The sequence below is a fragment of the Candoia aspera genome, chromosome 8 (assembly GCF_035149785.1).
Source record: "Candoia aspera isolate rCanAsp1 chromosome 8, rCanAsp1.hap2, whole genome shotgun sequence".
In the NCBI taxonomy this organism is placed as follows: domain Eukaryota; kingdom Metazoa; phylum Chordata; class Lepidosauria; order Squamata; family Boidae; genus Candoia; species Candoia aspera.
Window position 1 is genome coordinate 18,475,024 of NC_086160.1, and position 23,252 is coordinate 18,498,275.

The 23,252-nt window shown below is 39.1% G+C and overlaps 1 protein-coding gene across 1 annotated transcript in view; it reads right to left on the reverse strand.

Moving 5' to 3' along the window:
- DLC1 (DLC1 Rho GTPase activating protein) overlaps window positions 1-23,252 on the reverse strand; it is a 283,634-nt gene that overhangs the window by 205,668 nt on the left and 54,714 nt on the right. The window contains exons 3-4 of the mRNA XM_063310381.1: window positions 7,538-7,684; window positions 5,708-5,866 (exon numbers count right to left, since the gene is read on the reverse strand). Coding sequence (XP_063166451.1) covers window positions 5,708-5,866; window positions 7,538-7,684 — 306 coding nt within the window. The remainder of the gene's footprint in view (window positions 1-5,707; window positions 5,867-7,537; window positions 7,685-23,252) is intronic.

A 23,252-nucleotide genomic window follows, 5' to 3' on the forward strand; every position in this document is an offset into this window, starting at 1 on the left:
TATTGAGGGAAGGATTTCTTTGGCATGAATGGATTCCTTAACCCCTCTCTCAAACCACCTATCTTCTCTGTCCAAAATGTGAACGTTATTGTCCTCAAATGAGTGTCATTTTTTTTTTTTTTAGATGAAGGTAAACTGCTGATTCTGGTCCTGTGGTGTTGCTCCTCCTGTGTTGGGCCATCCTCTTGTGTAAAGGCTGTTTGGTTTCTCCAATGCAGAGCTCAGAACACTTCTCACTGAACTGGATTGCATATACTATGCTGCTCCTCTTATGTTTCAGTGTTGGATCTTTAGGGTGTACAAGCCTCTGTCTCAGTGTGTTAGTGGGTTTGAAAAATACAGGTATGTGGTGTTTTCCAAATATCCGTTTTATCCTTTCCAACACACCAGCCATGTAAGGAATGACGAGGTTCTTCTGTTGACTCTGGGTCTCAGTCCTGTCTACTGTTGTTTTGGGTCTGGGGGTAGACTTAGATTTAATGAAGGCCCAATTTGGATATCCACAGGCCTTCAAAGCTGTCCTCAGGTGCTGGTTTTCTTTCTTTTTGGCATCCATGGAGGTGGGGATGGTTTCTGCCCTGTGTCCTGAGCTCTACATTGGAGAATTAAATTTGCACCTGGAGCTTTATTATTTTTTTGTTGCGCAATTAGTTTTTGTATTTCTGCATGAGTTACTAGTACCATTCTAGAATAGGGTCTCTAATACCAGAATGTTTGAGATACAATCCTGAGTGGTTTAAAATACACTTTGAAAATGCCTGTATCAGGTGTTAATGGGGATGGAATTAATATTGTTTTCTGGCTTTGTGTTAACTTTAGTTTTTGATATTAGAAGCCAAAATAACCTATGGTTTTTGTTTGTTATTGCCTGCTGAATCTCTGCCCAGGATTCCTGGGCATATCTGTTATTTTTTTCCCCCTTTAATAGCTTCTTATAACTCCTTTTGTGCTCAGAAAAGATGTCACAGGAGTAGAGATCATTGGCTAAACATGCCCTCTTATATCCCTGCATTACCGGGGTCTAAGCAAGGCATAGTCTTCATCAAACCATGGTTTAGATCTCCTAACTGATTGATGTAAAGATGGAGAAGCTGTAGATTGGATATAATTTTGGGTGACATTAACAAGACTTTGAAAAACAGAAATTGTTTCAATAGAGCTGCTCAAAGTCAATAGAGACTGCTGTGAAAGGACAGTCCGGGCAGCATTAAAGAACTGGGATGCAACAAAGGCTAACTTGTTCATCCATTTTGGCTTGCTATACTGTGACTGCCATTGGCAGACAAGGGCTTAGGGTCCTGTTGTCTATCCTGCCTAAACCAGCCAGGAAAATGAGGCCCAGTATTGGAGGTGGTTGTTCCCTTTGTGGAATACCACCCTGAAATCTTGACACAAAGAATAGCCATCTAGTGACCAATTCTGTGTTCAAATTCCTTTCTCAAGTATATTTATTTAAAGTGGTTGACAGTTTTTCTCCTCCAAGTTAACTCAAGAGTTCTATCAAATTGAAGAAGCTGAAGTAGAGCAGTTCTATGAGGATCTGCAGCACCTACAGGACAATACGCCTAAAAGAGATGTTATTTTCATCACAGGAGACTGGAATGCTAAGGTGGGCAGTCAAATGACACCTGGAATTACAGGTAAGCATGGCCTGGGAGAACAAAACGAAGCAGGACATAGGCTGATAGAATTTTGCCAAGACAACTCACTCTGCATAACAAACACTCTCTTCCAACAACCTAAGAGATGGCTTTATACATGGACTTCCCCAGATGGACAACACCGAAATCAGATTGACTACATCCTTTGCAGCCAAAGGTGGCGGACATCTATACAGTCGATAAAAACAAGACCTGGAGCTGACTGTAGTTCCACGAACTTCTTCTTGCACAATTTAGGATCAGACTTAAGGGATTAGGGAAAACCCACAGATCAGCTAGATATGAGCTCACTAATATTCCTAAGGAATATGTAGTGGAGGTGAAGAATAGATTTATGGGACTGGACTTAGTAGATAGAGTCCCGGAAGAACTCTGGACAGAAGTTTGCAACATTGTTCAGGAGACGGCAACAAAATACATCCCAAAGAAAGAGAAAACCAAGAAGGCAAAATGGCTGTCTGCTGAGACACTACAAGTAGCCCAAGAAAGGAGGAAAGCAAAAGGCAACAGTGATAGGGGGAGATATGCCCAATTAAATGCAAAATTCCAGAGGTTAGCCAGAAGAGGTAAGGAATTATTTTTAAACAAGCAATGCACAGAAGTGGAAGAAGACAATAGAATAGGAAGGACAAGAGACCTCTTCCAGAAAATTAGAACCATCGGAGGTAAATTCCAGGCCAAAATGGGTATGATCAAAAACAAAGATGGCAAGGACCTAACAGAAGAAGAAGAGATCAAGAAAAGGTGGCAAGAATATACAGAAGTCCTGTATAGGAAGGATAAGAATATCGGGAATAGCTTTGACGGTGTGGTCAGTGAGCTAGAGCCAGACATCCTGAAGAGTGAGGTTGAATGGGCCTTAAGAAGCATTGCTAATAACAAGGCAGCAGGAGACGACGGCATCCCAGCTGAACTGTTCAAAATCTTGCAAGATGATGCTGTCAAGGTAATGCATGCTATATGCCAGCAAATTTGGAAAACACAAGAATGGCCATCAGATTGGAAAAAATCAATTTATATCCCCATACCAAAAAAGGGAAACACTAAAGAATGTTCAAACTATCGGACAGTGGCACTCATTTCACATGCCAGTAAGGTAATGCTCAAGATCCTGCAAGGTAGACTTCAGCAATTCATGGAGCGAGAATTGCCAGATGCGCAAGCTGGGTTTAGAAAAGGCAGAGGAACTAGGGACCAAATTGCCAATATCCAATGGATAATGGAAAAAGACAGGGAGTTTCAGAAAAAAATCTATTTCTGTTTTATTGACTATTCTAAAGCCTTTGCTCCAGGAAATCAAGCCAGACTGCTCACTTGAGGGAATGATATTAAAGGCAAAACTGAAATACTTTGGCCACATAATGAGAAGACAGGACACATGTCATGAGTAAGGATGGCGAGCAGGGGGCTCCCATCCAGACTGTCAAGCGCATGCGTAGCACTGATGAATTGTTCAGCCATTCAAAGAGACACAGATCGGGACCGCCTTAACCCTTGGGGGTTATATGTCTGGGTTTTCCCACGCTTCTTCAGTTTGTTAGGATTCCTGTTAAGTACTAGCAATAAATATTAGAGACCAGTTCCTTGTCTCAGTGTGTTTCCTGGTTGTTAGGACATCACCCTGAGAAGATGCTGATGCTAGGGAGAGTGGAAGGCAAAAGGAAGAGGGGCCGACCAAAGGCAAGATGGATGGATGATATTCTAGAGGTGACGGACTTGTCCCTGGGGGAGCTGGGGGTGTCGACGACTGACAGGAAGCTCTGGCGTGGGCTGGTCCATGAAGTCACGAAGAGTCGGAAGCGACTAAACGAATAAACAAAAAAAAAAGCCTTTGACTGTGTGGACCAGAACAAATTGTGGCAAGTTCTTAGTGGTATGGGGATACCAAGTCATCTTGTCTGCCTCCTGAAGAATCTGTATAACGACCAACTAGCAACAGTAAGAACAGACCACGGCACAACGGACTGGTTTAAGATTGGGAAAGGAGTACGGCAGGGCTGTATACTCTCACCCTACCTATTCAACTTGTACGCAGAAGACATCATGCGACATGCTGGGCTTGAGGAATCCAAGGCTGGAGTTAAAATCACTGGAAGAAACATTAACAATCTCAGATATGCAGATGATACCACTTTGATGGCTGAAAGCGAAGAGGAACTGAGGAGCCTTATGATGAAGGTGAAAGAAGAAAGTGCAAAAGCTGGCTTGCAGCTAAACCTCAAAAAAACCAAGATTATGGCAACCAGCTTGATTGATAACTGGCAAATAGAGGGAGAAAATGTAGAAGCAGTGAAAGACTTTGTATTTCTAGGTGCGAAGATTACTGCGGATGCTGACTGCAGTCAGGAAATCAGAAGACACTTAATCCTTGGGAGAAGAGCAATGACCAAACTGGATAAAATAGTTAAGAGCAGAGACATCACGCTGACAACAAAGGCCCACATAGTTAAAGCAATGGTGTTCCCTGTAGTAACATATGGCTGCAAGAGCTGGACCATAAGGAAGGCTGAGAGAAGGAAGATCAATGCTTTTGAACTGTGGTGTTGGAGGAAAATTCTGAGAGTGCCTTGGACTGCAAGAAGATCAAACCATTCCATCTTCCAGGAAATAAAGCCAGACTGCTCACTTGAGCGAATGATATTAAAGGCAAAACTGAAATACTTTGGCCACATAATGAGAAGACAGGACACCCTGGAGAAGATGCTGATGCTAGGGAGAGTGGAAGGCAAAAGGAAGAGGGGCCGACCAAGGGCAAGATGGATGGATGATATTCTAGAGGTGACGGACTCGTCCCTGGGGGAGCTGGGGGTGTTGACAACCGACAGGAAGCTCTGGCGTGGGCTGGTCCATGAAGTCACGAAGAGTCAGAAGCGACTAAACGAATAAACAACAACAGGATCAAGTTGTCATTGTATAAGGGAACTACTATTTTAGAGGTTCCAACTATACACAGAAAACAGGCAAGAAAGAAGCCAGATTGTCAACTGCATTGGCTTATACTGAAATAAAAGGACAATAGAAGTTTTTTTTTTTTAACTTACTTGCAAAACTTGGTGCAGTACTGAATAAACCCTAATAGCCTTCTATCTGGATCAAAGCAGTCTCTGTCTACCAGAGCAAATGCAGATTAAAAATGTTATAAAAGCTGTAAAGATCTAACTACTTGGGTCTTGGATGCATTTAGAAATCAGATGTTTCAACAGAAAAGCTTTACTAGTTGTCTTCCTCTTTTTCCCATAATCAGATTGTGATGGCTATGTACATTGCCATTCAGTTGCTTTTGACAAGTTATATTCCTTTGTAATCTTTCAAAAGCCTTTAAAGTACCATGAATAATTAGCTGATTATGGGTAACTAGCCCATTTTCAATCCATATCTCCTCCTCCCCATAGAAAAAAGGTTTTGCCACTATTTTTCATTAAAGGTTATTCCAAAGTTTCAATTCCTCATGAGAATAAGATCAAATTTTAATTGATCACCCATGCCAAAATATGTAAGCATTTGAAAAACTACAGAATCCCTACTGTGATTAGAATCTAGCACTTTATAGGATTTCAAAGATATCAACAAGTGACTATCCAGGCAAGTTAAGTGGGGAAGACAAGCAGATAATAGTTAAAATCCCAGACTGTCTTCTGAAAAGATATGACTATCATAAGTAACTGCTTAGAGTCATTTTGATTTACCAGGTATTGTAATTAATAAATAATAAACATCCCCAGGATAATAAGAGCAGTATGGAACATTTGCCTATGACAGTTGTTCATATTTATCAAATTCGAATATGTCTAATCATTACTTTCTATGTGTGCTGACCTCCAACTTTCCAACTTGATTTTTTTTTTAAAAAACTTTTTTTCTCTTCCGCTTTAATGTTGTGGCACTGAATCGGGGAAAAAGAGCATTAGCTGTGTGACAGAATATAACATGATGGAACTTCCTAGTAAGTTTCTTTTTCTGCAAATACAAACTATATATAAAATGTACAAAACTATAGGACGGAACCATGGCTTGATACACACACACATTAAAGACTTTCAGCTCACCCCAGCCTTTGGTTTTGCTCCAGAACCAGCCATTGGAATGGGAAATCCTTTATTTGCACCATAGAGAGCAGGAGGTAGAGGAGGTGATGGTGGTATGCTTGTTTGCTGGTTATTCAAAGTAATGATGTCTGCTGTACCTCCAGGATGTGACTCCAAATCCTTTAAAAGAAAAGTCAGATTCTTTAGTGGCTGCATACATATGATGATAATGCTGTTAACTTTGAGGAATGCATTAAGGCATACTCATTTCTTTTCCCATCCTTATTGTACTAAGAGTGCTATCTATTTCTGCTGTTCTGTCACTGAAAAGTACTTTAAAGATCAAAGCTTCTGTGTCCTACAAGAAGAAAAATGTAGTTTTATTCAGGAGTCTGGTGTTTCAAAATTCTGGCATGTTTTCTCTTGATAGTTCCTGTGCATATCATATTATAACTTCACCTTTTGTCTTTGGAAGCATTTGAAACCTTTACTAACATCTGGAAATCTTTAGGCAGCTGGAGTGACATCATCATATGGAACCTTGTGCAGCTGAAGTGTCTTGTTTCTTGTTTATTCCATTTAAAATGTGAACCAAGCACCTGATAACATCCATTTTTTCAGTGTTTTAAGCCCTGTGTACCATTTATGGGAAGGACCACAAGCCAGCATACAGTCATTGTGTACAATTAAGTCCCTTTGAATATACCATGATGTGCACACAGAACTGTATACTGGATTATATGGGGTGCACATGAAGTAGAATGTTCTATAATACCATTTTGAATTATGGGTGATAATACGTTTTTTAAAAGATATAATAATCAAATGCATGTTTCCAGTTTCAGGAGGTAAGAAAAAAAAATATAGCGAATCATTAAACTTATGCCAACTTATTTGCTCAATTGAAAGTTTACAGATAATGATTAGATTATTATTTTCTTCCTACTTAATCTTAGCAATAGGCATATGTTGTTAAATTATATTACTTTATATATAAAGTTAGTCTTTGTAAGCTTTCTTGAGAGGACTCTGTAGTGAAAGATGTCATCTAAATGCTTTAAATAATCCAACAAACAAGTAGCAGAATCTATCAAATACTATAAATTGTGCAATCTAATGTAATTTAGTTTATTCAGTTTAAATATCACCTGACTCTAACCAACTCCAATTCAATCCTCAAACATTATATACCCAACATTTTTTAAAAATCCCATATTGCAGAAATAATTATTTGTCCTGTCTCTATAACATAACATGTAATCCTTTTGCAAAATAAATGTTGGGTGGACTTATTTCAGGACAGCCATTGTGTAACTTTTTTAGAAAGGCAGTTCAAGTGGTTCCTGCGACTTACTGAAATGTGCAGCAAATAAAATCAGGAAAGCTGCATCCACCTTTCCATAGCTTCTCTTTCCAATGTAGCACCAACTACATCAGATCTTTTGACTGGTTCAACTTTAATTCTATCTTTAAAAACAGACAGGCATTGGCAAGGTTGGGAAGCTGAATCTTCCACATGATTTGGTATAAGAGTTTTATCATTCTCCAAGCATGGAGGAAGGCAAAAGACCAAAATGAAGCCACAGCTGCCTTCTCTAACTTGGTACCTCCAGATACTCTAGACTACAACTCCTATGAGGCACAATGGGAACAGTAATTCTGTGCCTCTGGAAGGCTTAGCTAGATCTAAGAAACAGAACAAGAAGTCTACATCTTTTGTATTTATGTTTTGAAAACTGAAGACTTAAGCTAAAAGAACAATGAAAGCGAGAACAGAAAAAGAAGCAACAAGGAAAAATGTGGCAAGTAAATATAAGCAACAGGAATAAAAGGTTGAGCAAACAGACTCACAGGGATGGGCTTCCGTGGGTGTGTCAATGTGCTGGATGGCGAAGAGCTTATGCTGAGAGCATTCTCAATATCCTGGTCCAGCTGATCCAGTTTCAGAATAAGTAGTACCATGGAGTCCAATCGTGACTGATCTTGGTCTCTCGCTTCCTGGGGATTAGAACATGCAGTTACAGAATCTGAAAGGGCACTTCTGGCGAAGAATAAAAAACTCTCTGTTCTCTAATTTAACAAAACAGGGTTGAATAATAGGCAGCAAGCTCACATTTGGGGAGAAAAGAAGGAGGAGGAGGAAGCAGGGGGAGGCGGAAGCAGTGTGCTGCATTCTCTCATCAATGCATCCTTCACTCCAAGGCTTGATTTCACTGAAGAGCATTTTTCCTCCATTTTGCATCTCTGGCTGGGACCAGATAGGAACTGAGCTAGCTTTGCTGAGGCTAATCCCTGTAGCCCGATGCCCCTTTTCCTTGCCATTTTCCCCTTGCTATTGCTACCTGAACATCTGCTGTCTTTGATCAGGCAAGCCACAGAGCAGGAAACAGAATCATAGCTGAGCCCTGCAGGTTCACTGGAGAACTTGGAGATAGGTGTTCTGAATTCACGTTAAAAGTCATTTATCTAGACTGCAGTGCTTCTGGTCCCATTCTATACGGGAATCATCCTGTACAAAGCATCCAGCTCCAAGGCCAAGGAATAACTGATGAAAAAGCCTTGAATCTTAACCTAATGGATGGATATTACAGTACAGGCTGAGGCCTGTGTTGTTCATTCCCAAAGAGGAAATGGCATAAGCCCATGTTTATTAAGATCAACCTGGACTTAACTCTGACCAGGAACGAACATATTTCAAGGAATATACCATTATGCCCAATAATGTGAGGACACTGAAATACCAATTTTCTTGCAAGGCCTAGTTGGAAAGGATGAGTGTCTCAAAAACATCCTTTTGCCTCAATAAATAACATAAACAAAGAGAACAAGGTAGGGAAAACATGTGGAGCTTGGGCTGTGGAAATCCTTCCAACCTCTTTATTAGCTGCCATCATAGGCAGCTGCATTGTCTTCTGTATAATATGTTGTATCTGTGTCTGCATGGACACTTTCTCATCAGGGACTATCAGGGTGTCTGTGTGTCTGTGTTCAGGGCTGGTACATGTGTGTGTTAGAAAATCCCTGAAGGTAACTTCCAGCTTAGTTTGCACCCAGCACACTCCCAGTCAATCCCTGTATCCAGATCAGAGCAAGCACACAGCCCACTCAGTGCAGTTAGCCAAAAATATAGTTTGGTGTTTATTTGTCAGCAAATATCAAAAAGAGTTAACTGGCAAAAAAGGGACAAAAAGAAAACAGGCAAAAGTAAGGAGAGACACATGAACAACAGGCAAGAGATAAAAAAGGGAAGATGATTTAATGCCAACAGTCTAAAAATCTATCAATTTATCTAAAACCTATATATCAAAAGGGCAGAACTTTCCAGAACCACTGAAACAATACTAGGATAATTAGCACTGACCGTCCCAAAAGGGGGCTGTTGGTATTCCAGATTTGGCATTCCAGATTTAACCCTTTTCTGTACATAAAAGCAGCAGAACAGAAATGGGAAGTAGGACACTGCTGATCCCTTCTGTATTCTGCACCACAGAAGAAACAACTTGTGGATGGGGATAATGTATCCAACCAAGAGTGGCCTTTCTCTGTATGTTTGCCTGTTCTCCTCTCATATGGTATTGGTGTCTGAGCAGAAGACCAGAAGGGAGGTGGTTTATATAATGGAACAAGCAACAAACATTTGAAGCCATTGCCCACCTGCCTGTTCTGTTCAGATGCACTGAGAGTTTTTTTTTTCCTGGAATGTTTCCTCTGCTGGCCCATTTCCCTGCATAGCACCAATCTGGTCTCATTCTATTCAATTTTCAGAAAGTTCTCCTGCTGGCAGACCAACAGACAGAGCTCAGAGACCTATCTTTACTAGAGACATCATACTTTCAAGTAACTTACTACAAAGGGCACATATCTGGTTGTTCCTAATACAACGAGAGGGGAGATGAAATAAATAGGGATATTATAAAGTAGGCTTGTCGTGCCTGGCATCCTCCATAATTCAAATGATCCTGCTATTAACTTTTACTAGACAACCCTTGACTTGTTGGGTCATTATTTCAGAGATATTTCCTTACCAGATTCTTCAATGCCTTCAACAATGGCAGAGCTTCTAATGTACTGAAAAAGTTCTTAAAATTCAGGGAGAGATGTATCTGCCTTGAAAGTAGCCAATGTTGAACAGTATAGCCAAGGCAAACATCAGAAGTTGATCCCAGGAAATGTTTTATGACATTTTGTATTATGTTATAAAATGTTTTATAAAATTTGCCAAATTTCTATTCCACAGGAGCCATGGGTCCTTGATTTTGGATGCATTCTGTAAATTAGCCCATTTGAGGTACCTTGGTTCAAAAATGGTTGGCCTACGATGCACCATTTCACCCAGTTAAAGGTTACAAAGCATCAAACAGACACAAGAGTTTTAGTAGTATATAGATGGGATTTGAAGTCCAACATATTTGGAAGACCATATATAGAGGCAGATTTACATAAATATATCTGTGATATAACAACTGTACATCAAAACAACAAAAACAAGCAGGCAGTTAATCTAAATCTAGAATAGATATTTCGGAGTATAGTTCCTATAACCCTAATCCTTTGTCACGTTGGTTGAGTTAAGGGGAAAAGATGCCCAAACTATCTGTTGGCTTACCAAGCAACTTACGTGCTTACTCTTTTAATCATGGTTTAATTTTTTATTTGTATCTTCTTTTTAACCCTCGATTTCTGTAAGCTGCCTAGAGTCCAGGTAGTTTCAGGTGATTAACAAATAAATAAATGATAGCCACCACCCCAACACAAAAAAGTTTTAATTAATATCATTATAAAATTATCTACTCCTTTCATTAATGGCATTAATTTTTGTCATTTCGTTAATGACAGCCTTGTGTGGCTCAGAGTGGTAGGCAGCAGTATTGCAACCGAAACACTCCCTGCGACCTGAGTTCAATCCCAGTGGAAGCTGGATTCTCAGGTAGCTGGCTCAGGTCAACTCAGCCTTTCATCCTTCCAAGGTCGGTAAAATGAATCCCCAGCTTGCTGGGAAAGGTGACGACTGGGGAAGGCAATGGCAAAGCACCCTGCTATAGTCTGCCAAGAAAACGTCGTGAAAGCGGCGTCCCCCCAAAGGGTCAGACATGACTCGGTGCTTGCACAGGGGACCTTTCACCTTCCACCTTCATTAATGGCATGCATCACATCTAATTGCAAGCTGATTTTTTGGTGTGGGGGAAAAGGGAACAGAACACTTTTTTCCTATGTTAAGAAATGGAGATAAAAACTAGAATTCCAAACTTTAAAGGAGCAAGCTGCACATTACTTTATATAGGACTGTGCAGCCTTTACTCAAAACATGGGGAAATAATTGAGATGATAACGCCAATAAAAGAGAAGTAGAGATTTCTACTTCTCTTCCTAGCCTGATTCCTCCAAGATAGAATTATCCACAGGGATACAATATAGTAAAACCTTCACACTAATGGACATACTTGCTATAACTGCCTTACTGGAGATAGTGTGCTTGGGGAGGGAAAGTATTAACCTTTATCTCTTTCATTATATGGCCTTTATTTACATTGCTTCCTATTTTCCATTTTTTTAAAAAAAAGTATTGCAGGCAATATGCTATATATTTAATGCAAAGTGTAGTTGGACTCTTGGTTTTTTGATGGTGTTGCAACAAGCAGTATTCAGACCCTCTAGTATTCTGGAAAAGAGGACCTCTGCCCCCACGCCACCTCAGCAGATTTTCCATTTCCAGTTTCTCTGCCTGCCTCTGGTTTTCCCCTTGTTGAAACAAAAATCACAAATAAGGAAACAAAGGACAACCAGCCAGCAAGTACTGGTGAGAGCAGGAGATAGCTTTGAACCAAAGAGGCTCTCATATTCTCCTTCTTTTACAAAAGACAACCAACAAAATTTATTTAAAGAATGAATCTGGGGGTTCTCCCAGCTGTGAACTGTCGAACAGAGGCTATGTTGCCTATGAGGGGCATTGAACCAGCTTTCACTGAATGTTGTGCCACATGATGATCACAATCTCATTATCATATCACATTCTCTATTACAAATACAGGCCATATTGTTTGCTGCAATATATACATTCCTGCATATAGAACAGGAAACTTCACATGCTTTCCCTCACATATTTTTCAATACATTCCATGTCTGGAGGAAAAAGGAAATATACTCCTCTGGAATAAGCAAAGCATTCTACTGAAATATTTTTGCCTTATGCCCCATATTCCACACAGGAGCTTTGTTTTTCTATGGTGGGCTCAGAAAGTCCACATAAAAATTTGAGGTTTAGCCTTTCATAGTTGGAGCACAAGAAAATCTCTTGGCTTTCCTTTGATAGCATGATGCCTGCATTGAGTGCTATTTGCAAAACTTGAAGCTTTTTGGTGCTATGCAAATATTTACTCAGATGTAAATTGAATAGTCCAGAATGGAACTTGCTCCCCAGCTGAACAGTGAGAATTAAGAAGCAGGGTTCACCGGTGTTGCTAGCATTTAGCTACAATGGAAATCCCAGTAAGTTTTTACATTTAATTTTATTGCCACATTCATTGATTTGTTGCTCTTGAGCTCTATATATCCTAGCCAATCAGCTCAAGGAGACTGGGGATAATGGCAATTGTAGTCCAACACAAATTTGACAGTAACAAGTTAGGAAAGGCTGTCCTAAAGATTACAGGAGAGAACCTTCATAAAATGAACTAAATCTCAAAATCCATGAAACAGATATTTTTAATTTTCAAAACATATATACAGTGGATACTAACAGGACAGTGACACCACAGCGGTAAGCACACTTTGCGTCTGACCCATGTGCGTTCATACTCCCTGAAACAGCCTCCATGGTTATATGTGCAGAACTCTTCCATATATTCAGGAATTCTGCTTTCCAGGATAATTACTTTTTATGTGAGGATCTATGCCACTGTTTCTCAACCTTGGCAACTTTAAGCTGTGTGGCCTTCAACTCCCAGAATTCCCCAGCCAGCAAGTACTGAACTATGCAGACAGTAAATTAAATACATGCATGTTGGAAGTGATCCTGTTGCCTTGCCCACATACACATAGATATTAATTGACTATATGAAAGAAACTGATTATGTCTGTTTCCTTTTATTATGTTTAGAACTATAATGATGAGAGATTATGGCCTGAGTTATCATTTCATAATAAATGAAGACAGGTTTCTTCTCCTCCTCTACCCAGAGAAAGATATGAGAGACTCTTGGGTCTGTACCACATTCTTGGGAATGGCCAACAATGTGCTTGGGTGAATATATGTGAGCTTAAAGGACAGAAGGGCATGCAGCTGTTTCTGTACTCAAGCTCTACACGTACCAGTTTCACTTCCAGTGCTTGTGTTCATGGTTAGTTAAAAACAGGAACTGACTGTCTGGAATACTGAGTGGACTTTACACTGGAATCAGGAAGGTTTGGGGATGGATAGGCCAGACTCTGAAAAATCCAATAATTAATGCACTTCCTTAATGTCTTGTTTTATTTTAATATACTACTGTATATGCATTTATTTTTACTGTTGTATTTTTTAAGGGTTTTGTTATAGGTTTTGAATCTTTGCTAATTAGAAGGACAATATAGAAATGCATTAAATAGGTAAGAATGAACGAAGCAGAGCTAGTGTATACAGGACATCTACCCTTCACTGCCTTCGGTACGCAAGTTCATTCAAGCATGTGAATAAAACTTTTTGTGCATACTGATGGCAATGGCAGTTCAATCTACTAGAAGCATTAAGCAGGAAGGTAACCCCAGAGGGCATCTCTGTTGTTCAGTAGAACAAGGCAACATCAAAGGAACAGCAGTAGAAGTTCCCTAGGTCTTCCTCTCTTTTACAGGGCAGAGTCCATGTGTCACAGAACCCGTCTAGCATCACCTAAATTAGCTTGTTGATTGTCATCTCAGAGACAGTGCGAGATTCTACTGAGTTGCCCTTGTTGAAATAGAACTTGTCTGCCAGTAAGTTCATTGGAGAAGATGCTATCTTGTCCTTTGCCTGGGGCAACAAAATACCTTGGGCTGGCCCTGAAGAATTGAGTAGAATCTTTTCAGAAGCTCCTGCAGAGCAGCATACAAGAAGGAGAAATACTCACATTCAAGAATTTGGCCAAAGGCACATTCAAGTATTCAGATATTTAGGTCTCTGATCGCCAAGTCAAGTATGCTATGAAATATTTTGGTTTTTATTTGAATTCTACTTCAGGCATTAGAACAAATAGTTTGCATGTATTACTTTTCCACATGGCATATTGCAGAATTAAACAGCTAGTAAATGTACTCATAAAAGCCTAAAGCTTATACACATAAAAACTTAAGTATGTAGAAAATCTTGAATGGGATGCTGAAAGGGATAGTATTCATATCTGTTTATACTCCATTTCTGTGTTACCATATTTGAATTGGATCAGGCTTAGGAAATCAACTAAATCAGGATTACTGAATCCCACTGATTTCAGTGGTTCCAAATATAACTAAGCCTAGATCCAACTTTTGCCTCCTATGAGGCAAATCTTTCTTTTTGGTTCCTAGGGCTAATTTCTAATTTTAACTTGCATTTTTCTTCACTCACAAAACATTTCACAGATTCAAATTATTTACCTCTATTTGGTCAAATCTGGAACAACATAATACATAGGACAAGGAAATATAGTTCTGCTATCTGGGTTTTCTGGGAAATACTATACAATACATATTTTCCTACACTGAAGATCTCACGTAAGATTAAAATGGTGATATTATAAATGTCATATTTGATTAGCGTAAAAGTTGAGTTTGGGTTGGTTACAGGCCACCCTGAGATTTTCAGCATTCCTTTATCGAAGTGCGAGTTCTCTTCTGATGTAACACTTGGCAATTTTAACTGTTTTCAGTAATGATCCCATATAAGCATGTGGAGAAAAATTATTATGTAATGGATTGTGGATGCTCTTCTTGAAGTTAGGAATGAAGAGAAATCTAGAAAATGTGCTGAAAATACACTCTTTTCAGGGTTTTAGATGCCAGTCAAAGAGGTTTCTAATAACACTGGTGCCTCAAGCATATTATTCTGTATTTCCCATTTCCTAAAGTGATAGGAAGTATCAGGAGCAGCCCCTGAAGTTTTCTGGTACAAGGATGACTTGTTATTGTTATATTTTCAGACATATTCAAGGGCAGCTTAAACATGCAGGCAGGAAGCAGGTGTGTTGAATTTAGGCCAGGAACACCTGAGTTCTAAACTTCTTCAGTCATTAGGTGGCCTTGAGCCAGTAACTCCCCTGCAATCCAAGCTACTTAGTAGGAGTCTTTTAAAATAGAACATCTACACATTATTCCTCTGAGCAACTTGGAGGAAAAGCAAGAGCAAAGTACAGTTTTACAAAAGCAAGAAAATCAGCAAAAATAGCTTAGCAGTTAGAGTTCTTGCCATCCAAGCTATTGTCAGAAGAATAGGATCCCAATGAAATAAACAGAAAAATAAACACACAAGAAATAGCCTAGCTGTCCTACAAGTCTTAACCATTTCTTTGAACACAAATTCATTTGAAACACCACAATAAGAAAGTGATGAACTCTGGTACTTCAGTTCTTATGTAGCAGATGTGCTGTATATGATGCCTGCAAGTAGCATAGAGGCCTTCTCTGACTTCTTTTTTTCCAGTATTGACTCTTGGTGACTGCCTGGACAAGTCCCTGCAGTTTTCTTGGCAAGATTTTGGAAGTGGTTTGCTCTTGCCTTCTTCCTAAGGCTGAGAGAGAGTGACTGGCCCAAGGACACCCAGCTGGCTTTGTGCCTAAGGCAGAACTAGAACTCATGGTCTTTTGGTTTCTAGCCTGGTGCCTTACTAGCTCTCTCTCTCTCTCTCTCTCTGATATCTGCAGTCCCATATATTAAATAACTGAACTATATTTATGATGGAGCTGACCCAATGCATATTTCTCACCTAAATATCATGTGACCATGAGGGGGTATCCACATGGTTCTGGAATTTATGCCCAGACTCAGTGGCTTATGTGGGCAAGTGGTGGCTTTCCTGCCATTGTAGATGTCTGTGAGAAATCTGGATCAAATATTTAGAGCTATAGTACAACTTATTTTGTATCCAGCAAGCTTTGTATTTTCTTATTCAAGACCAAAAGCTGAATGCAGAAATCTGCTAGTAGCTGCTATTCACACTGTTATACCATTTTTGATATGGTCAATAGCTAGTGGAAGATACTGTGTGATGTCAGGCAGTGTCTTGTGGAAGGTTCAAAGTGCACTATGACTTCTAAGTCTCACTGAGACTTATTTCTAAGAAAACACATAAAGGGTTGTGCTGTACTGTAAGCCTTCAGTTCTACCAGCAGTCACTCTGCTGAATTGGCAAAGCAAACTTGCTCACCCATCCACAGAAGAAAGAGTTCTTTTACAAAGATTGCTGGCAAAAATCCTTGAACATGTTTAATCTGGTGCCAGTTGGAGTCAGTTTTAATTTTGAAATGTATAATATTAATAAATTAATATTATACATTTCATCAAATGTGGATGTCTTCATCCCTGTCTGGCTTTGCTTTATGTTGGATTGCTCAAGAAGAATAGGACAGTTATACAAGCCATTTTTCATCCACCATGAGCTTGCTCACCTGAACTGACAAGAGACACAATAATCCAATACTATATATCCCAATTCAGAGCTATCTGCCATCTTTTGCAAGCAATCATATAAATCAGATGGAACCTGATCTATATCCTTTGTTCCTAGAGCAACAACCATTGATGAACTCAGAAATTGGTGTGGGTATTTTAACTCCCTCTGAAGTTTACATTTCATTAGACACTAATAATAATGTCATATGTGACAAAAACAAAAGAAAAAAGCAAGCATTTTCACATGTTAAAAGGAGTTGCGCAGGTGTCCCTGTATTTTCTTCTTCACAAAGGCTTCAACAAACTTTTAACCTGATAACTAGAATTAGAATCAACCACAGTTTCTCAAGAGAAGGCAAGGCTTTCATTCCCTTTTTGTCACACACAAAGGAGAAGAAGGATCATTTGATCCTAATGTTTACTGCAGACTATTTGCAGTCATCTAAATTATTTAAATCAGGTGTGCGAAGGCTGAGAATTACCAGCAGCCATAATCAGCACAAACAGTGGGAGAGGTGCAGCAAATTGTTCTTGAGTGACATCAGGAGGACTACATTCCCATTCCAGGTTTAAATCATCATCTGACTGGACAACTCCTGTCTGACTGGACAGGGACCGCAACTTTGTGGCATTTAAGATGTTCCTGGGTTACAACCCCAGAGCCCTTACCACTGGCTAGAGTTGCTGGGAATTTTAATTCAGCAGTATCTAGAGGGCTGCAAAACACTCTCTACTTGTCCTAACAGCCAGGAACCACGCTGAGACAAGGAATAGGTCTCTAGTGTTTATTGCTGCTACATAAGACAGAAAATCCTAACAAACTGAAGAAGCGTGGGAAAACCCAGACAGATAAACCCCAAAAGTCAAGGCTGGTCTGTTCTGTGTCTCTTTGAATGGCTGTTCAACTCCTCAGTACTACGCGTGCGTTTTCCCCCCTGGATAGAGGCCCCCTCCTGCTCACCATCAGTACTCATGACACTACTGTTTCTATTAGTCACTTATGCAAAAGTCACAAACCCTGCTTTTAAAACAAGTGTGATAATTTGTCCTATATTTTCACTAGTATGAACTACATACAGCTGATGAAAAACAATAGTCTTAAAAATCCTCCTCCTCCTCCTCCTTCCAGAAAAAGAGGACAGACCAGAAAGAGGGGATGCATAAGAAGGTCTAAGAATGGGGGCTAAAGGGCTCTAGCTATTGGCCAAAGATCCTTTCTTGAGCTCTGTACTAGTGACACCACACATTAAGCCACTCCTGATTATGCATGCAAACATAACAAGAAGGCTATCCAAAAAGTAGAAGAAACAACACTGGAGAATCCTCATGGGTTTGGCTGACCTTGCAATTGCCCTCATCTGCATTATAGATTGTGAGGAAACCAGTACAGGATGCAAATTGAGTACTGAGTACATAATACTGTAAGGCATAATTCCCAAGCAATATATCAGGAGTAGAATCTTTTGTCAACAATGTGTATGTGTGTATATGTATGTGGCTTGCCTTTATGGGTCTCCTAAATTTAGTCATGAAACTGTTTATATAATCATTCCTTTATCATATTTGATTTGGAAACAGATCTGTTCTCCATCCCATGATTATTGTTAGCCTTTTAATTTCAGATCCTAGAAAACTGCTGGCATAGGTTCACGCTTGTTGGATGCTATGTGTAGAGTGAAAAGTGATCAGCAATCAGTAGCATTCTTGTAAATGCAATTTCATGGGTGGTTTCAAATTCTGTCCATTTCTACTTAGGTCTCTGTTCTAAGGAGAAGACTGGCGTCAACTGCATAATAATGAGGAAGCCACAGTACTTTCAAGTTTGAAAATTGAAGGTGGAACTGTCAGGGAAATGGCAGAGGGGAACCACATTTCAAGGAACAAAACAAAACAAAGTAGTTATTTAGTTCAGCATTTGAAATCATACTTGATCACTGAGAATTTTGCCAAGCCCCCAAGATAAGCACAATTTTGCCCCTATCAGAAGAACTGTAGCCAACAACCATTCATAATGGAAACTGAAATGAAATAAAGAGCCAGCTCTGTCTGGATTGATCCTCAGCCAAGGGCATGTCAGTGTGGGCAGCTACCCATGAAAATAACAGATTTTACATTGAGATATAATTTTATTACAATTATTACACTATAAAAGAAGCTAAGAAGATAGTGTCCAATACATTTGAAAGAATCTCTTGCATCACCAACAAATATATAGAATTGGGAAGAAAAAGAGATTGTCATCTTTCATCCATGGTGTTTATTTAAATAACCTCATTCAGTACCATGTATGTGTGCTTTGTAATACAAGTTGGAAATCTTCAAAAGCTGCAGACAATGTACAGTAATTGGGTCTTTGTAATTGTATAGTAATTGTGACTCTATTGTGAATGACAAATTAGGAATCAATTCTTATATAGGATCAAGGCTAAGGCAAAGCCACCTTGAGTTATTTATAAAAATAATAAAGGTGGGATAGAAAATAAATAAATAAAATTCATTTCCAATTATATGTATTTGGGAACATCCAAAATATTTCAGTGCAACTACAGTTTTGACTCAATAAACAGGGACCTCCTTTGGAAGAAATTAACAGATTTGAATATGGAACCCAGATTCCTCTCTCTAATTAAGGCATTATATTCAAATTCCTGCCTAAGGGTACATACTGGAGCAAATGGACTATTAACACTCACAAAGGAGTCAGACAAGGATGCATACTGGCCCCCATTTTGTTTAATTTATATATAAGTGACATCCCAAAGTTCTTATACTCAATGGATACACATATGCCTAAAATCAAAAATAAACATGTAAACATATTGCTTTATGCAGATGATACCCAAGGTTGAATGAGAAGATTGCTACGCAGGATTAGCATGTATTGCACACTTAACTACCTGTCCATCAACAAATCTAAGACTAAGGTAGTTGTTTTTGGGAAGAGGAGGATCAGGTATAACTGGACCCTAGACAAGGAACATATAGACCAGGTTAAGTCCTATCTATACCTAGGGCTTATTTCTACCAAAACTGGATCATGACTCCCTCATTTCAAGAGGAGTTCCCTAAAGGCTACAGCCTGTGTCAATGCCTTAAGGCAGCTAATCAACCACAACTACCCAGGATCGTTAACCCCAATTATAAAGGTATATAACAGTAAAATGGTCCCAATGATCGCACATGGTGCAGAATTGTGGGGTCACTTAAATGTCCCTTTGCTTGAACAGATACAGTCCTCTTTTCTGAAATGCATCTTGGGAGTGGACAAGTCGACATCAACTCGAGCAGTAAGAGCAGAGTTAGGTATTCCCCCCATACAAAGCCGCTCAGTAACAAAAGTATTTAATTATTGGCTGAAGATCCTATCCATGGACTCAGATTACCCAAGCTTTGTTTTGAAGAGCAGATGCATAATATGCCTTCTCATGCCTGGATGGACCGACTAACCAATACCATTTTGCAATATGGATTTTCAATTCATCTTCCAGTCCAGTTAGATTTGAAAGCCAAGAAAAGTTTCAAACAAAGGGTTTTGGATGTGGCTGCCCAAGAGGATATAGCATCCCTTAAACATATCAAGTCCTTGAAGTGGCTGGCCCAACACAAATCAGCCTTTCAATTAGAAAAGTATTTAACAATATTTTTGCTCCAATATCTCAGAAGAGCTTTTACTAGAGCTAGTTTCGACCTATTAGACTCTATGGTACGATTTGGGAGGCTCCAAGGAGTTCCATATGAAGAAAGATAATGTATTTGTGGTGCCCCTGATGTTGGAGATACTGCACATATCTTATTTGACTGCAAATTATATTCTGTAGAAGGGACTGACCACTTAGATTTGTATTTAAAAAACAAAAAATACTGCAGCAGCCAGCAGAAACTTTCTTATTTTTTACAGGGTAAGAACCAGCTCATTACCAGCAAGACTGCACTCTTCATATCAAAGGCAATCTTAAAGAGGACAGATTACTTAGACCAAGAGCTGACTGTAGGGGTGACGGATTGATATGAATTTGTATTACAGTTTTATGTGTATCTACTCGTTTTTACGTGTATGTTTATAATGGCTTTTATTTTATTTCATTTCATATTTGATATGGTCAAAAGACTAAATCAATAAAGTATCTATCTATCTAGTACAACTACAAGGCATTAGAGTAACCTTCTTCCACCTAGTGCCCTCCATACAAGTTAGTCTACATGTCCCAACATTTTCCAACACATTGCAGGAATTCAGATTGGGGAAGGCTGCACTAGAGAATGCTTTTTTATCACTTAATGTTGTTCCTCTCTGGGATGGTTCATCAGATTCAGCTAATTTCAAATCCAGTATCAAATAGATTTATCTGGAAAAATTACGTAGGTGCACAGATCAAAGTGAGATTCCTTCAAAGTGGAACACATCTCAATTCCAAATCCCCTGAAGCTTCATTACCAATAGTCCTCACTTAACAACCATTCATTTAGGGATGGTTCGGACTTACGGCAGTGCTGAAAAAACCGACTAACAACTGGTATGCATATGACTGCCGCAGCATCCCCGTGGTCACGTGATCACAATTTGGTCGCTTGGCAACCAGTTTGCACTTATGACCATCACGATGTTCTGTGGTCACATGATCACCATTTTTGACCTGCCTGGCTGGCTTCTGGCAAGCAAAATCAATGCGGAACTGTGTGATTCACTTAACCATGCAGTTCGCTTAATGCCCACAGTGATTCGCTTAACTACTGCTGCAAAAAAATTCATAAAATCGGGTTGGATTTGCTTAATGACAGCTTTGCTTAGCAACTGAAATTCCAGTCCCAGTTGTGGTAATTAAGTGAGGACTACCTGTATCAACCAAGAGGGAGTCTCTTTCAGACATATGTGCTATCCACCAGTCCTTACTGGCATAAATTGCACTGTCCCTATTGCTGATCTTTCTTCTGCCAATAGGCTGGGATCTGGGCTGTGTGAATTTGTTCTGATGCATGGATTTCTATGAAGTCCTGGGTTGAGGGAACAGATGACCAACCTCTTCTGAAAATAATTGTTCATTCCTTCTCCTTTTTCTCTGATCTTGATAAATATAATAAATATTTAGAATTCTCTCTTTAAAAAAAAAAAAATCCATATGTTGTATGGTTAAAACACTGAAAAACTAAGACAGTAGAAAAAATCAAGATTAAAAAAAACTACTATATTTAGACTTTTTAAAACATAGTTAAGAAAAAGACTTTGTATCCTCAACCGCTAGCCACATTTTAAATATTTAAACTTTGCATCAAACATTAGTAATTGTTGTTAGTTCCTATTTAAGTCCCACAAACCTTATTCCAGATGTCTAAATCTGCCTTGCTCTGTGATATATTGTATACAAGGGAGCTATTCCTGCTTGAATTTGGTTAAACCTCTATTGCAGATATATACTGTCAGTTTTGCCTTGCAGCGTATTTTCCAGTGTTAGCCTCCCGGTCTGAAATCATAGGCAAGATATCTCTTTTCCATATTCTGCTAGGTTCATTCCTCCTGCTGTCAGTATTGAGAATTTTCAATGATCCAGTGGAGATCATTCTGGGAAAGGATTCTACACACTATTAATATATGCCCAATGAAGGTAAGCCAGTGGCATAGAGGGTTTTATCTGGAATAAAGTATCTGGTAGCAGCATGTACCTAATGAGTATGTAGCAGGATTATGAAAGGAGTTTTTGGAGTCCCCTCAAGGGAATTACTGGGGGCCAAACCTGCTATATCTTCTGCGTAGCTACTCAGAGATCCCAAGAGATCAGGGTCAAAATTAAATCTTGGGGTCACTATATATCTGCATTAGAAATTCAAGACATCTTCCATAGTATAAGCTGCTTTTTGATGTGAAGATTCAGGGCACTTTGAGTTTTATAATAATAACCTGCTTATGTTTAAACATACAGATATTTAGAAATGAACACTCTTGTGGTCTGCGTCAATTCTGCATGTATTAATGCATATGCATGTTCTGTTTCCTCATCAATCTGTATTTTTTCATAAACTTTACTGTTATATGCATTTTTATCTTAAAACACACAGTTTAATACATATTTATCCTAAAGGATGCATTTTTATACTTTGAATACTATTTTTTTAGATCTGTTTCTTTTGTAAAATTCCTTGACTTCAGAATATATTTGATCATGAGGTTTGAACATTCCTGTTAGCCCAGTCTCTCAAAAGATTTATTTGTAGATGCTGCAGAGAAAGAGTTCTGTTTGCTATTAAGTAGACATTTCAAGAATCTAAATGATAGATCAGTAAAAGTTGTATCTTCAGGACACACCTAAGAAACCTGAAGCTATTTATGGTTTCTTTAACTTGAATTGGATGAGACAAGTAGCATTTTTTTCCCAGAATTGGACATGAAAGTTGGTATTAGTGGTTTTGGCAGAGTTAATTTGGGTTCATTAAACCTAAACCTCAACAAGAGGCTGAGAAGGAAAAATCAAGTGTCATAATACAAATGACTGAACTTCATTAGGTACCAGATTAAATAGCTGACTACTTAGAAAGCCACATTCCAAAGGGCGTTTTTATTCTGTGAGCCAAATTCGTCACTGGTGATTTCATGAAATTCCTGCTTGTTTTATGCAGCGTGATAGCAAAAGAATAATTCTCTCACACCCACTGGCTTTCTTTAATCTTCATTTTGGACTCCTACTTTGCTTCCACCCTCAAGGTGCTGTCATGTATCCTTGTGGCTTGACTCATAATTTGATATACTTGCCCAGTTTTGCGGTCTGAAGTTCAGAACTATGCATGTCATTACTCATGTACATTACTTTCCATTTGGCGGCAGCAGCAGCAAAAGATGGAAAACAGTCAACTCTGTTGAGAGACCAGTTCCATTTTATTCCATTTTTTCCTCAGCTGTCATCTAATAGCAGCTGTTCCATTGTCCTTCAGCAGAGGGAGCAGCTCTTTTGAAAAGGCCAAACTGTGTCACAACTGCAT